Consider the following 12,591-nt stretch of genomic DNA (forward strand, 5'->3'; position numbering starts at 1 on the left):
GTATGGCCTTTCTAAATGTTCCAGATTATCTGAGTAGGTTTCCAACAACTCTCAATTTCCTGTAAAGCTAAGGAAAAAAAGACCTAAGGTTTGTTGTAATCGATGCTGTTCTCTGGTTTGGCAAATCACCTGAATTCTGACTTTTGTGTCAGGAGAAAGCCATCAAGCAGAACATCACAATCGGACTTATAGGAAAAACGGGCACACCCTTTCTTCCTTAACTCATCCACCATTTTCTGGGTTTATATCAGAATGAGCTTGGAGATGCAAAGAGAGAGGACAGATATGACAAGGGACTCTGAATTTTTCCAGAAGAAATATTTTTGCACTTTGGTCCCAAAATGTCAGAGACACCATGATTAAAAATATATATATATATATCTACCTCAGTCTCTCTCAGCATCACTGGACTGGTCCCAGTCACCATAGCAGCTTGCTCCCTCTTCTCATTACATGGCTAGGAATGTTTATCTCCCTTTCTTTCTCCTTTTCACATTAGGTCAGGTTAGTGCTGACCTAACTTGACATTGTCTTACTTAGATCACATTAGGTCAACCTAACCCAGTCCTGATCGTTAGCCCAGACCTAACTTGACATTGTCTACTTATACTCCTCTTCCCATGAAATTCTGAAATATATTCTGTTAATTTTCCAATTAAGGAATTTCTATAAACTGTTCTTCCTATTTTCCTTCCAAGTTATATTTCTAATCTACCCATAGTGTTACTCTTCCCCTTCTTAATCTGTTCAGAAGGTAACATCTCACTCATGTTTCTGAATCTGCTACTAGATTTCTACAAAAATGTTAAGCCCCTTTGACTCATGCCATGCTTGTCTCCTTTTTATTGTGTCTGTACTTACCCTCAAATCAATCTTTTCCTATAACATTCTTTTCCCTTGGAAAAATTATCCAAAATGATGCCTGTGAGCTTCTTTTTAAAAGTCAGCTTTTAAAAATACCCAGTTTAACTTGTAATTTATGACTCCCCATCACATTTAGTATTAATGCTTCTCTCTTCATTGGTACTAAGGACTAGTATATTCAATATGTGGGCAGTCCCATCTATCCTGATGTGATCTCATGTACCAGTAGGTGTCTGCTTGTGACAATTTCATTAGCCCATCTCTGAGCTTCCAATTAGGAAGAAAAGGACATCATTTCAAGACTCAAAAACCAGACTTCAAGAATTCATCAGCACTGCGACATACCTGATCACTCAGGGTTGGGTATAAATCCACCTTCAAAAATCTGAATGCCACCACTGGCATAACTGAAGCCACTGTCGTTAAGAGAATTACAAGCCAGATGCACTTCTGGGTCAGGGAATGTCGTGCATTACCTGTCATTAAAGAAAATATACACTGTGGTTATAAGTAGGACTGAATTAATAAATAGGTTCTTTGTTCCTATAAAGTCTTCTTTGAAATGGTGAGATTTGGATCACCTAATGTCACCACGATGATAAGAAGGCAGAAGTGCTAAGATCACCCTCAGGAACTGCTTAGTGGCCTTACCACTTCGAGATTACCAGCCTGAGCCAAGTATTCTCTCATCCAGGCTCAGTCCAGTATCACTCATGGAGCACAATTCTCTCTTCCAGCATCAAGATTCCGTGCTTACAAGGCAGCCATTATTTTTAAAAGGCACATGTACCCTTTACCCTTATGGACTCTCGAATTAAAAACCATCATATCAAAACTACACAAAAAACATTCCAGATATAGGTACGATCGGTGCAATAATGATTGCACCGATTGGCTATGTCATAAAAGGGAAGCTTTATCTACTGCAGAACAAGCCTTATAAATTCCAGGCAATGGCTTCAGAAAAACTGCCTCAGAGGGACTTGTTATCTGTTCAATGTCATTTGGTTATGAGGTACTCAAAGTTCCAAAATCAGGAAGGCTCCTGGTTTTGTGAAAACAGCATCCCCTCACCAGGAGACTGTTGATGTATCCATCCAACTTGCCAGGCAATGGGACAGTGAAACTCATTTCCAAGTCCGCAGCCAGTTTCCTTTACTTTTTACTCACACCTCACATACCTCAATGTGAGTTTGAACAAGGCAATAAGGGTCAGTAAGGCAGGCAGACAAGCTTCATGGGAAGATGCCAACGCTGCTTATATCACCAAAATAAACTTTGGTCCCTCTTCATTTTCTAGAGATTTAGCATCATACCTCCAATTATCCAGGTCCCCTATCCCAGTGTTCAAATGTTACCACCATTCAAATGGGCTTTGGGTATGAGGGCTTGGCTACCGAATGGTATGTCTGCTTTTTCTGGCTCTGAAGAGTAGAATCTGCCTACCCAAGAGCAGCTGATTCCAGCTGCCTTCAGCCATGGGCAGAAACAAACTTGATTCAATAAATTAAATGTCTCTTTGAGCTCCTTGAAGCTTGGTACCCTCCGGCATGGCTGGGAAAACAAGCTTCACTTTGAAACCACACTCCTGTTTGCTGCTAGTTAGTAAGGAAAAAAAATTCTTTTCTGAAACCCCAATGTTGATCTAACTTTTAAAAAATTTCATTGGAGCTCAGTAATTAATTACTGAAATGGCATGTGCTTAGCTGGAAAGAGTGGTCCCCACACAAATTACTTTCTCCAGTTGAGGCATTCTAATCTCATTATGCATTACAGTGCTCTCTTAGGACTTGAAATGTTCTAGTCAATGCACTGAACTTTTCAATTTGGCAAACGATCTTAAAAAAATAAAACAAAAATAGTTCTAGTGTCTTTCTTTCCTAATATGCTTATTCTTACTCATATCCAACATGTCTCTACATAGTTGGAATCTTTTGGTAAACAAAGTATTACCAGTACATATTAAGTAAGAGTGGTGCAATTTAAAGATTTCCATTTACATGTAGAAAAAGGCAGAAGTTGAGGAACATTTTTAAGTGTATGTGTGAATTTAAATGGAATTAAATACAATTTCAGGTGCCTTGGCATCAATGTAAATTTGTAACCTTATAACCTTATAATTCTATTTTGGTCCTTGTGGTCTTATTTTGCTTTCTACATGAATCAGTCTAAGAATTTACTTCCTCAATTAGTGGATACAAATCTCATTCTTGCCTGATTAAGTTCAAGAATGTGTTGGTCACTACACATCTCTCTTTTCCAGTTTGTTTAGATGAACTCGGAAACTTCACTCTCAGCAACTTATTTCACACACACTAGAGATTTCAAAACCTCTGAGAAAGTATATTAATAGCCTTCTTTTATAAAGCTCAGTGGCCTTTGCTGGGAATCATTTTGAAATGTGGAGTGCAATGATAGTATACTCTATACATAGCCCAGAGGTATGCTTTTTGTAGAATAATAGAATCTCAAGGTTCTAAGAGATTTTAGGGAGTCCTTTGCTGTTCATCTGATGTTCAAATTCCTCTGCAGTGTTCCCAACCAGGAATCAAGCCTCATTTTCATGAATAATAATAATCACCATCACCACAATTAACATTTATTTAAAAAGTACTATGTACCAAAATACATACTAAGTGATTTATATGTATTGTTTCCTTTAATCCTCATAAATTTTCTATGAAAATAAGGCTTAATAAGAGCCTCAGTTTCTAAGTGAAGACATTAATGCATAGTATAATATTGTGAGCTGTATGTTTGGTCTTTCTCTCTTGTTTTCTGGCAAACACTTAAAAAACTCCTTGAAATTCTTAAAGTGGTAAGTGTGTTTTTGTATGTTAATGAGTTGACTGTTGGCTGGAAGACCCTAAGTAGCTTCAGGATGAGGGCTGATCATCAAAAAGACTAAGGCAGGATTAGAGGTTTGGGACTTTCAGCCCAGCCTCTAATCTCCTGGAAGGGGAGGGAGACTAAAGGTTAAGTTGATCACCAATCGCCAATGACTTTATCAATCTTGCTTATATAATAATGCCTCCATAAGAGCCTTAAAGAACAGGGTTCAAAGAGTTCCCAGATAGTTGAACATGTAGAGGTTCCTGGAGGGTGGGAGGACTGCAAAGGGCATGGAAGCTCTGCACCCCTTTCCCCATACTAGCTCTATGCTTCTCTTTATCTGTATCCTTTGTAATATTCTTTATAATAAACCAGTAAATGTAAGTGTCTCCCTGAGTTCTGTGAGCCACTCTAGAAATTAATCAAACCCAAGGAGGGGGTTGTGGGAATCCTAATTTGTAGCCAACTGGTCAGAAGTAGAGGTAAAACATCCTGTGGCTTGCTAGTGGCATTAGAAATGTGTGGGCAGTCGTGAGGAACCTAGCCCTCAACCTGTGGGATCTGACACTATCTCCAAGTAGATACTGTTGGAATTGAATAGGAAAACATCAAGCTAGGGTCCTCTACAGAAACACTTCATTGGTTATTGGTGGAAAGAAATCCCCACTTCTTGGTGACCAGAGGTCACAGAAGTCTTCTGTGTTGATGGCTGACTGAGAGTATAGGAGAAAAGGAGTTTGTTTATTCCTATATATTCTTACACGGAAAGAAGAAACTACCTCAAACTTACACAGCTTGCTAGGTGGTGGAGCTGGTGTTTGAACCCTGAATGTCTAACTACAAAGCCTATTCCTCATGCCACTTATGGATAAATGTCCAGGAATTTTCAGAAGGCTCTAAATTATACATAGTTTCATTCTTATCTAAATGCAAATAAGTTCTATGGGTGAATTTTGGCAGATGTTGGTGATAATATGGCATAAAGGGGGAGTCTAGTATTTCTTTTTCTCTCTCTACCATATATGAACATTTGACAGGTCTTCAGGTCGCCCTAATGTATGTGCCATGCCTCTCATTTTCAAAGAAACAGCCTACTACATGTAAACTGTAAAGAACCTGTAAGCTACTATCAGTGATTCTTCTGCGTCTAGTAGAGACAGCAGAAACTGAGTGAGCTTTTAGAGCCACTTTTAAGCCCAGAAGCCTTCAGATGCCTGGCTGAATCAATTTCTGGACAAATGATCACTAATCATCCCCAGCTTTACCCAACACAAAAAATAAATCATAAGACAAGTAAACAGCAGCATGACACTAGGCCCTACTAATCAACATGACTCACTTACCTACAAATGGAAACTGATTTGGGAAGATGCCAAAGATGCCATTACTGTGCATTGCAAATAAAATGGAGAAATAAATGGCAACGCTCCCCCAGATGAAGACATGATTAATGAAAGTCCAGTAACTGGTATCCAAGGCTATCTGTAAATAAAATCAAATGCAAAGGGGAGGTCTTTGAGGATTAAAAGAGCATCATTTTACCTAGTGATGTTTCCCGGAACCGCCCTGTGGCAGGAAGGCTGCACCTGCCTAGTTGTCAAGTCAACCACTGGCATCCCCACTTTCTGAACACAACCAGGGGACTGATCTGACTTCATATTTCTGGTAGAAAATTGACCTTAGAACTTCTATATGCAAGCCATTATATCTGCCAAGGTTGAGTCAGAATCAGGAGGTAAGATGTTAAACATATTAAACTTCTTTTAAGTGAGAAATATGAAAGCACAGTGGTTTAGCATTTTTAAGTTACTTTCCAAATGTCTGTCAAAACTTTCCTATTGGAAAAAAATTCTTTCTGTAATGGACAAATGCAATATTTCATACTCTGTAAGTAAATTTTCACAATATGATTTTTACAAATGCATCTTTTTTACACCAATATCCCAACTCATTTTGATGATCCTTTCTCTTCAATTAATTGATAACAAAGAAAATTCCTCAGCCTTACTTTGACATAAAATTCAGAAACTGGGATTTATAATGACCTGGGAGCATGGTCACCAGCTCTTCTTCCTTCCAGTAACTTGTTGTGGCAGCTCAGCTAGAAGAGTGGTTTGCTATTGGGGAGTCAAGGATGCCACTGGTAAATATGAACACTTGAATTCTTCAGAGAATAAAAAAGTAGGTTCTGGTATCATTATTTGCATCTCATAGGTCCCAAGTGATCCAGGTCCAAGTGAAGGTTTGCATTTCTAGTAGTCTTTTGCAAGACCAAAGGTTTCCCATCTGCCTGAGGGGGGCCTATCTGCATAGTAAACAGATCCCTCTCAACATGAGACATACTTCCTCTTCCCACCTGTAGTTTACTGTCCCTTAAAATGTGTCCCCATTAAAATGATGCTGGCAGCCTTTGATGTGAACTATAGGGTTTATAAAAGTACAGCCTTTCCTCTCCTCAGAAGGTCTGAAAACAGCCCTGCCATCCATGCCTCAGCAAAGACATGCCAGCTTTCCAGTTCAGTTAGCTGCCAAGACATTTCACCAAAATCTCCAACTCTACCTTCCACCACCTGTTAGTTTAACACTCTCAAGAGAAAATGATAGACTGATCTGTAAGGGTAAAAGTAGGCAAAGAAAAATTACAACCCATTTAAAAGGATTCAGCTGAAAAAGCGAGAATAGGTGGCTCCTATTGAAGCAGAACTAATAGAAGAGACAGACAAGCACTACAACAACAACAAAATGTCATAAGACCCCTTAAGAAGATGCAATTAGGTCACAGAAAAAAAACTGAAAGAAAATCACACTATTTCTGAATTTAAAATTCGACAACAAAACCAAAGAATAGTCACTGAATAGAACTAAATTAATATTCTGGACAAAACAAATACAAATATTATCTCACAACAGAGAAGAAAAACTTAGAGAAATGGAAACCATTTGCAGAAAGATGAGACATGAACAGTAAATTCACAGATCTCAGATCTGTGACCCGAATATACAAATAATGGCATTTTAGAAAGCTAAAAAGGAACAAATAGAAAAGTAACAATCAAAGAAATGACAAAAGAAAACTGCTCTGTGGTAACAAATAGCATAGATTTTCAGATTGAGAGGGTCCTTTAGGTCCTATCCAAAGTAATGAAACAAGATTCTGGTAACATAACCTTTTATACAGAGAAGGAAAGAGAATCAACATAACATCAAACTATCACAGTAAAACTGTGAAACAACACAAAATTGTTGAAACATAACTCTACAGTGAAGCAACAACAAAGTTCCTAAAGAAAAAGGCTCTGACTCAAGGATCTTATGCTTATCCAATATAGCATGTAAATATAAAGGCAAAAAAAAAAGCATTGAGCTTAAAAGTATAACATCTTAATATCCTTTCAGAAAAATTACTCAAGGACATTTCTGCAATGAAATAAAAATTTAAACAGTACAAAGACCTAAAAATGGCAGGAGACAGGGCATAAAAATGTTGGTGAGCAATGGTTTTTGTAAATGTATAGTTAGTTCTAGATGAGTTATAATGTATGAAAGGCAGTATCGATTTGGAAAAAATGGTGATAGTAAGCAAATATGTTAAAGAAGCATTTAATAAAATCCTGGAAATAAATTCTAAATAATTAACATGTAAGACTTGGGGATGGGAGTAGGGACAGAGAGGGATAAGCAAGATAAAAACATTTCCAAAACTGTTTAATTGAAGAGGCATAAGGAAAGGTTTACAAGATAGTGAAACATTTGATGAAGAACAGAGTTTCATATTATGCATGGAATTCCATTCTGCCAATATGGAAATACATACTTAAATAACTATGAAAATAAGGAGAAATAAAATAAGAATATAATAGTAAAACCTGTACATTATTCATGATAAATGGGATTTTTTTTTTTTTTTTTTTGAGACAGAGTCTCACTCTTGTCACCTAGGCTGGAGTGCAAAGGCACAGTCTCGGCTCACTGTAACCTCTGCCTCCTAGGTTCAAACAATTCTCCTGCCTCAGCCTCCTGAGTAGCTGGGACTATAGGCGCTCACCACCATACCCAGCTAATTTTTTTTTTTGTATTTTTAGTAGAGACGGGGTTTTGCCACGTTGGCCAGGCTGGTCTTGAACTCCTACCTCAGGTGATCCACCCACCTTGGCCTCCCAAATGCTGAGATTACAGGCATGAGCCACCATGCCTGGCCAGAAGTGGGATATTTTTAAATCACAATTAGTGCATCCCAGTATAAAAAAGGAAAAAAATAAAACAGAAATTAAAAAACAGAAAAGTAATCATAAAATAATATTAATATAGCATGATAAAGTACAAGTTATTACAATAATAATGAGTAGCTTAAACATTCTTATCAAGGAAAACTAATAGAATGAGACAAGAAATAAATGAAAATTAAGAAATTGGCCAAGATTATACATAAGGCAAATGCAAACTAAAAAAAGCAAGAGAAGCAAACTAATATATAAAATAAATCTTAAGAGTCTTTTATTATGAAAAAAGATAAAAGCTACAAAGACAAATTAACAATCAGAAACTATTAAGTGACAAAGAATATAGCTTAAATTATATGAGCTAAAAACCACTTTGAAAACAAGGAAAACGTAATAGGAATCATAATCACAACAGCAAACTTTAATATGCTTTTCTCAGCATTTGACAAACATGGCAAAGGTGATGGCGCTTCTGGAAGTCTATGACTGACCTGGCATCCCATTCCCAGTGTGATCAGAGCCAAGCTGTAAGAGGTGATAACAGCGGTGTTTCCACTGAAGCTACCTAACATGTTTTAATAAACCTCTTTTTTTAGCTTAAATTTTTAAAGTGTCTGTCATTTGGAACTACTAATTTTTCTGCGAAAATATTATGGCAATTTTTATAAAAATGTAAAATGTACATACTCTCTGACCCAGCAGTCAGAGAAATACCATTCTTTATCTAGCAGACCCATAAAAATTAGGAGTTTTAACCCCAGAAGTCTCATTTCTAGAAATCTATCTGACAGTATATAAAATATATGTACTAATATATGCATTGTAGTATTGCTTTAATAGCAAAAAAAAAAACACATAGAAACATCTTGTATGTTTATCAATAGATAAATAATTACACATTCGTATTACAAATTTCTGTACAGCTATTAAAACAATTAAGATAGATCTGAATGTGTTGATTTGGAAAGCTGTTCAGAATGTCTAGTTAAGCAAGAAAAGTGTATTACAGAACAATATACATAATTATTATCTCCTTTTGTTAAATATGTGGGTATGTGTCATCTCAAAGCAAAGAAAAAATATAGAAGGATTTAGGCTATAATCATCATTATAGCAGTTAAAGAAGGGAGGGAAAGGAATATGGTTCATTTTATTTTAATCACTTTTTTACTCTTTGAAATGTTTAAAAGAGCATTTTGTAATTCAAATAATTGAAAAATACTGTTGTTGTTGTTGTTTTTTAAATAGTGACTACTTAAATTTGGCCTGTAATGTCAGCAGGACGTAAGAGTTATAACTGTAAGACCATGGAAATTTCATAGAGGTTGTTACCACAATGAAAAGTCAAGCTTAAACAGTGAGGAAAGGATATTAATGCTGCTGTCAAAGTGAGCTTATTCATAGAATTTTTGAAAGTTACTATTTTATATATTAAGACTACAGTTTTTGATTGAAGCCAAAATTGCCTAGCTCCCATGGTTACAAACATTTACATACTTGGGTCTAAGAACTCTATGGTAAAACAGACATTTTCAGGGCTTCCTAGAAATAAAAACAAGTGGTGATTTTCCCAAAGAGTTAGACTAAAATGACAGAAACTGGGAATCTATACATTCCCCAAGTTGAAACTCTACCATCAAAAGAAACATCTATGTGCTTGTCATCTATTAAGTTTGTCTCCCATGCTAGCTAAGGGTGATCCCATATGAATGAGGGAGGTGGGGACTACGAATTCCCTGTAGCTACTATGTGACTGGGGAGGCCCACAGCTTCTACTTATCTTTACAATGAAGGGAGGTTCACATGGCTTTGGAGCTGGGGATCTGGACTCAGAAAACCTCTGTTCAAATCCTGGCCTACCACTTTTTGTATGACTTGAAATATAACTTAACCTTCTTGCTTAATCTATTTTCTCAATGGTGGTAATAGTATTTACATTTCATAGGACCATAACGATAATTAAATGAGATAATGGAATTATCCCAGTATCTGGCACAGTATCTGACATTTCCTTTATAATTAGTGTAAGGTTTGTTCTCATATTTCTTGAAAATGTTGTGTTTTAACCACTTTCACTATCGACTTTGTTCCAGATAATACTGGAATTACACAGAACTGGGTTCCAGTCCTGGCTCTGAGACTTATTGTGTGACCTCAGGGAAGTCGTTTAACCTCTCGGAACTTTATCTATAAAAAGGGCCCATAATATTTACTGCATAATGGCATCGTGAGGAGTAAATATAATGCATGGTATCACTCATGGTGGTGGTGATGATATAGGTCTCTGACAGCTGCCATCAAGGGCAGGACTGCTTTGGTCATCTAGGTTAAGACAAATGGGATAGCTGGGTAACACAAACAAATTATTTTCACTTCCTTTGCTCAATTTTAACCTCTCTCCTCATATTCCTTTGCCCCTACATTCTTTCAAAAAATGTGTATTTGTGTCTAGCACTGTAGTTTCCATTAGGAATGCAGTGGCAAACAAAGCATGCCAGATACTGGAAACCTGGTGTCCAGTCTCACTCATTCTGCTTCCAGGCTACCATTTCTAGTCTGGATCTTTCCTACCTCAACCTCCTGCCCAGAAAGTTATCCTCAATATCCTGGCTGTTTTATGCTCTCAAGCACTCAGAATTAATCGTGGAAGTGAGACTGGGAGTGAGGGTAGAGAGAAATCATGTAGGGGAGAAAACAATGGGCTGGGAGTATGTGAATAAGGTATAGGGAACTTCAACCCTGTAACACAGCAAAGAGATTCCCAGCAACTGAGGGGTGACAGGCAGCACCTCCTCTTTTAAAGTACATGACTTTGTGTCTGAATTACAATGATGAGCATTACATTTCACTGCTTCTCAACTATGCCTAATTATTCACAGCCCAGTAATAATTGTGCTGTAAGAAATGCTTGCCTCAAATCTTTAATAAAATAATCACAAATGTCTTTATTAAAGAACATCACCTTGGGAAATCAGACTGTTGGATCTTAGTGCTAAACCTGCAATGTTGTCATTGTGTGCTCTTGGGTAAATCCTTTTTACCTTTGGGGCCCCTGTTTGTTAGAGCAATTTTATTTAAAAGTATACCTGCTACGGTTTTAATATATAATCACTAATTATTTGATACTCCTTCCTATAGGAGGTAAAGGTTAATTCTCCTACCCTTGAATGGGGTTGGACTTAGTGACTTACTTTCAGGGAACAGAGTATGGAAAGGGAAATATAATCCATTTATAGTGGAGAAACCTGAAAAACACCATTGTAATCGAGTAGCCAAGATTAGCATCACCTGTATAAATCATGTTGCAATCACGTGCTCCCTGACAGGATGAGACAAGAACACATCACCTCTTTGTGATTCTTCCCCCAAATCCACCACACCTCAAGTCTTTTCCTAAGAAAAAATATCAGAAAACCCAAACTGAGAAACATTCTACAAAATATCTGAAGACCAGTCTTCAAAAGTGTTAAGGTCATGGAAGACAAGCAAAGACTATAGAACTGTGAGAGATGGGAGGAGACTAAGGAACATGACCACTAAATTCAATGTGGGATCCTGGATTGGATCCTAGAAGAGAAAAAGGTAATTAATGAAAAAACTGGAGAAATCTGAATGAAATCCACAGCTCAGTTAATAGTATTATACCAATGCAAATTTCATAGTTTTAACAGATGTACCATGGTGAGGTAAGATGTTAACATTAACATCAGAGAACGTCTAGGTGAGAGTATGCAGGAACTGTCTTTGTAGTCTCTGCAACTATTCTATAAATTTAAAATTATTTCAAAATTTAAAGTTTTTAAAGAAATTATTCCTGTTTGAGCAGCATGCATTTATTATTTCCCAGGCAACAAAAGGTTATCAATGTTTTAATTATAAAATAATTCAAAGTAATACTCTAAATCAGTGATGGGGTGCTGAGAAGGGTAATTTGCACCATTTAGCTGAAAACGATACAATCTATTTGGAAAGCTATTTGGCAATATGTGTCAAGTACCTTAAACTTTCTTATATCTTCTAGCCCAGAATTCCTAGCTTTAGTGAGATAACTCCTTAGAAAGTAACTAGAGGATCATGCTGAGAATTATGTACTATATGAAAGTTTCCGCATTGTACAATTTGCCATAGTGAAATGTAGAAGCAATCTTAACAGCAACATGGTTGAATAAATTATGGCACATTTATATGGTGGAATACTACAGCCATTTACAGGGATATTTCAAAAAATTTTTTATAAATAAGATAAATGCTTGTGATACAAAGTTGTGTGAAAAAATAAGACAAAATCATATATAATCTAATTTCCATTTTTTTCATGCTAACCCTGATTTGGGATTATGTGTGAATTTTAATTTTTCTCTGCACTTTTATACTTTTCCTGAATTTCCTGCAATGTATTCCTTTTATAACAAAAATAAAATTAAAAGGATTTTGTGCTTTTAGGGTAGAGGCACCACAGGTGCATGCATAGCCTAAGTTTCTGTCTGGCTGCAGGAGGTATGGCAAACACAGCACATCCCACCTTCTGAAGCCATGCGGTACTTGGCTTTGCCTGCACTGCCTTGCTTTTGAAGGCATCTAAAATGTCTCACTTTTCCCCACACAACATTTCACAGCTGGGTCATTCAGCACAGGAGGACCCTGTATCAAACTGGTTGGAAACTCTGGGCACATT

General features: G+C 36.9%; 1 protein-coding gene across 16 annotated transcripts in view; it reads right to left on the reverse strand.

Moving 5' to 3' along the window:
• The window catches only part of ATP8B4 (ATPase phospholipid transporting 8B4 (putative)), a 397,582-nt gene that overhangs the window by 131,655 nt on the left and 253,336 nt on the right, over positions 1 to 12,591 (reverse strand). For 14 of the 16 annotated variants that reach the window (XR_001105656.2, XM_012442214.3, XM_012442229.3 and 11 more), the window contains 2 exons: positions 5,040 to 5,178; positions 1,210 to 1,340 (listed from right to left, as the gene is read on the reverse strand). Coding sequence is in view for 14 of the 16 variants with exons in the window: in XM_012442214.3 (XP_012297637.1) it covers positions 1,210 to 1,340; positions 5,040 to 5,178 (270 nt within the window). In the remaining 2 variants the exon portion in view is untranslated. Of the gene's footprint in view, positions 1 to 1,209; positions 1,341 to 5,039; positions 5,179 to 11,204; positions 11,310 to 12,591 lie in introns of those variants that run through there. The other 2 variants (XR_001105657.2, XM_012442233.2) reach the window with 2 other exon arrangements.

The sequence above is a fragment of the Aotus nancymaae genome, unplaced genomic scaffold (assembly GCF_030222135.1).
Source record: "Aotus nancymaae isolate 86718 unplaced genomic scaffold, 86718_ANA_hifiasm-v0.15.2.pri h1tg000062l, whole genome shotgun sequence".
NCBI classification, from domain to species: Eukaryota; Metazoa; Chordata; class Mammalia; order Primates; family Aotidae; genus Aotus; species Aotus nancymaae.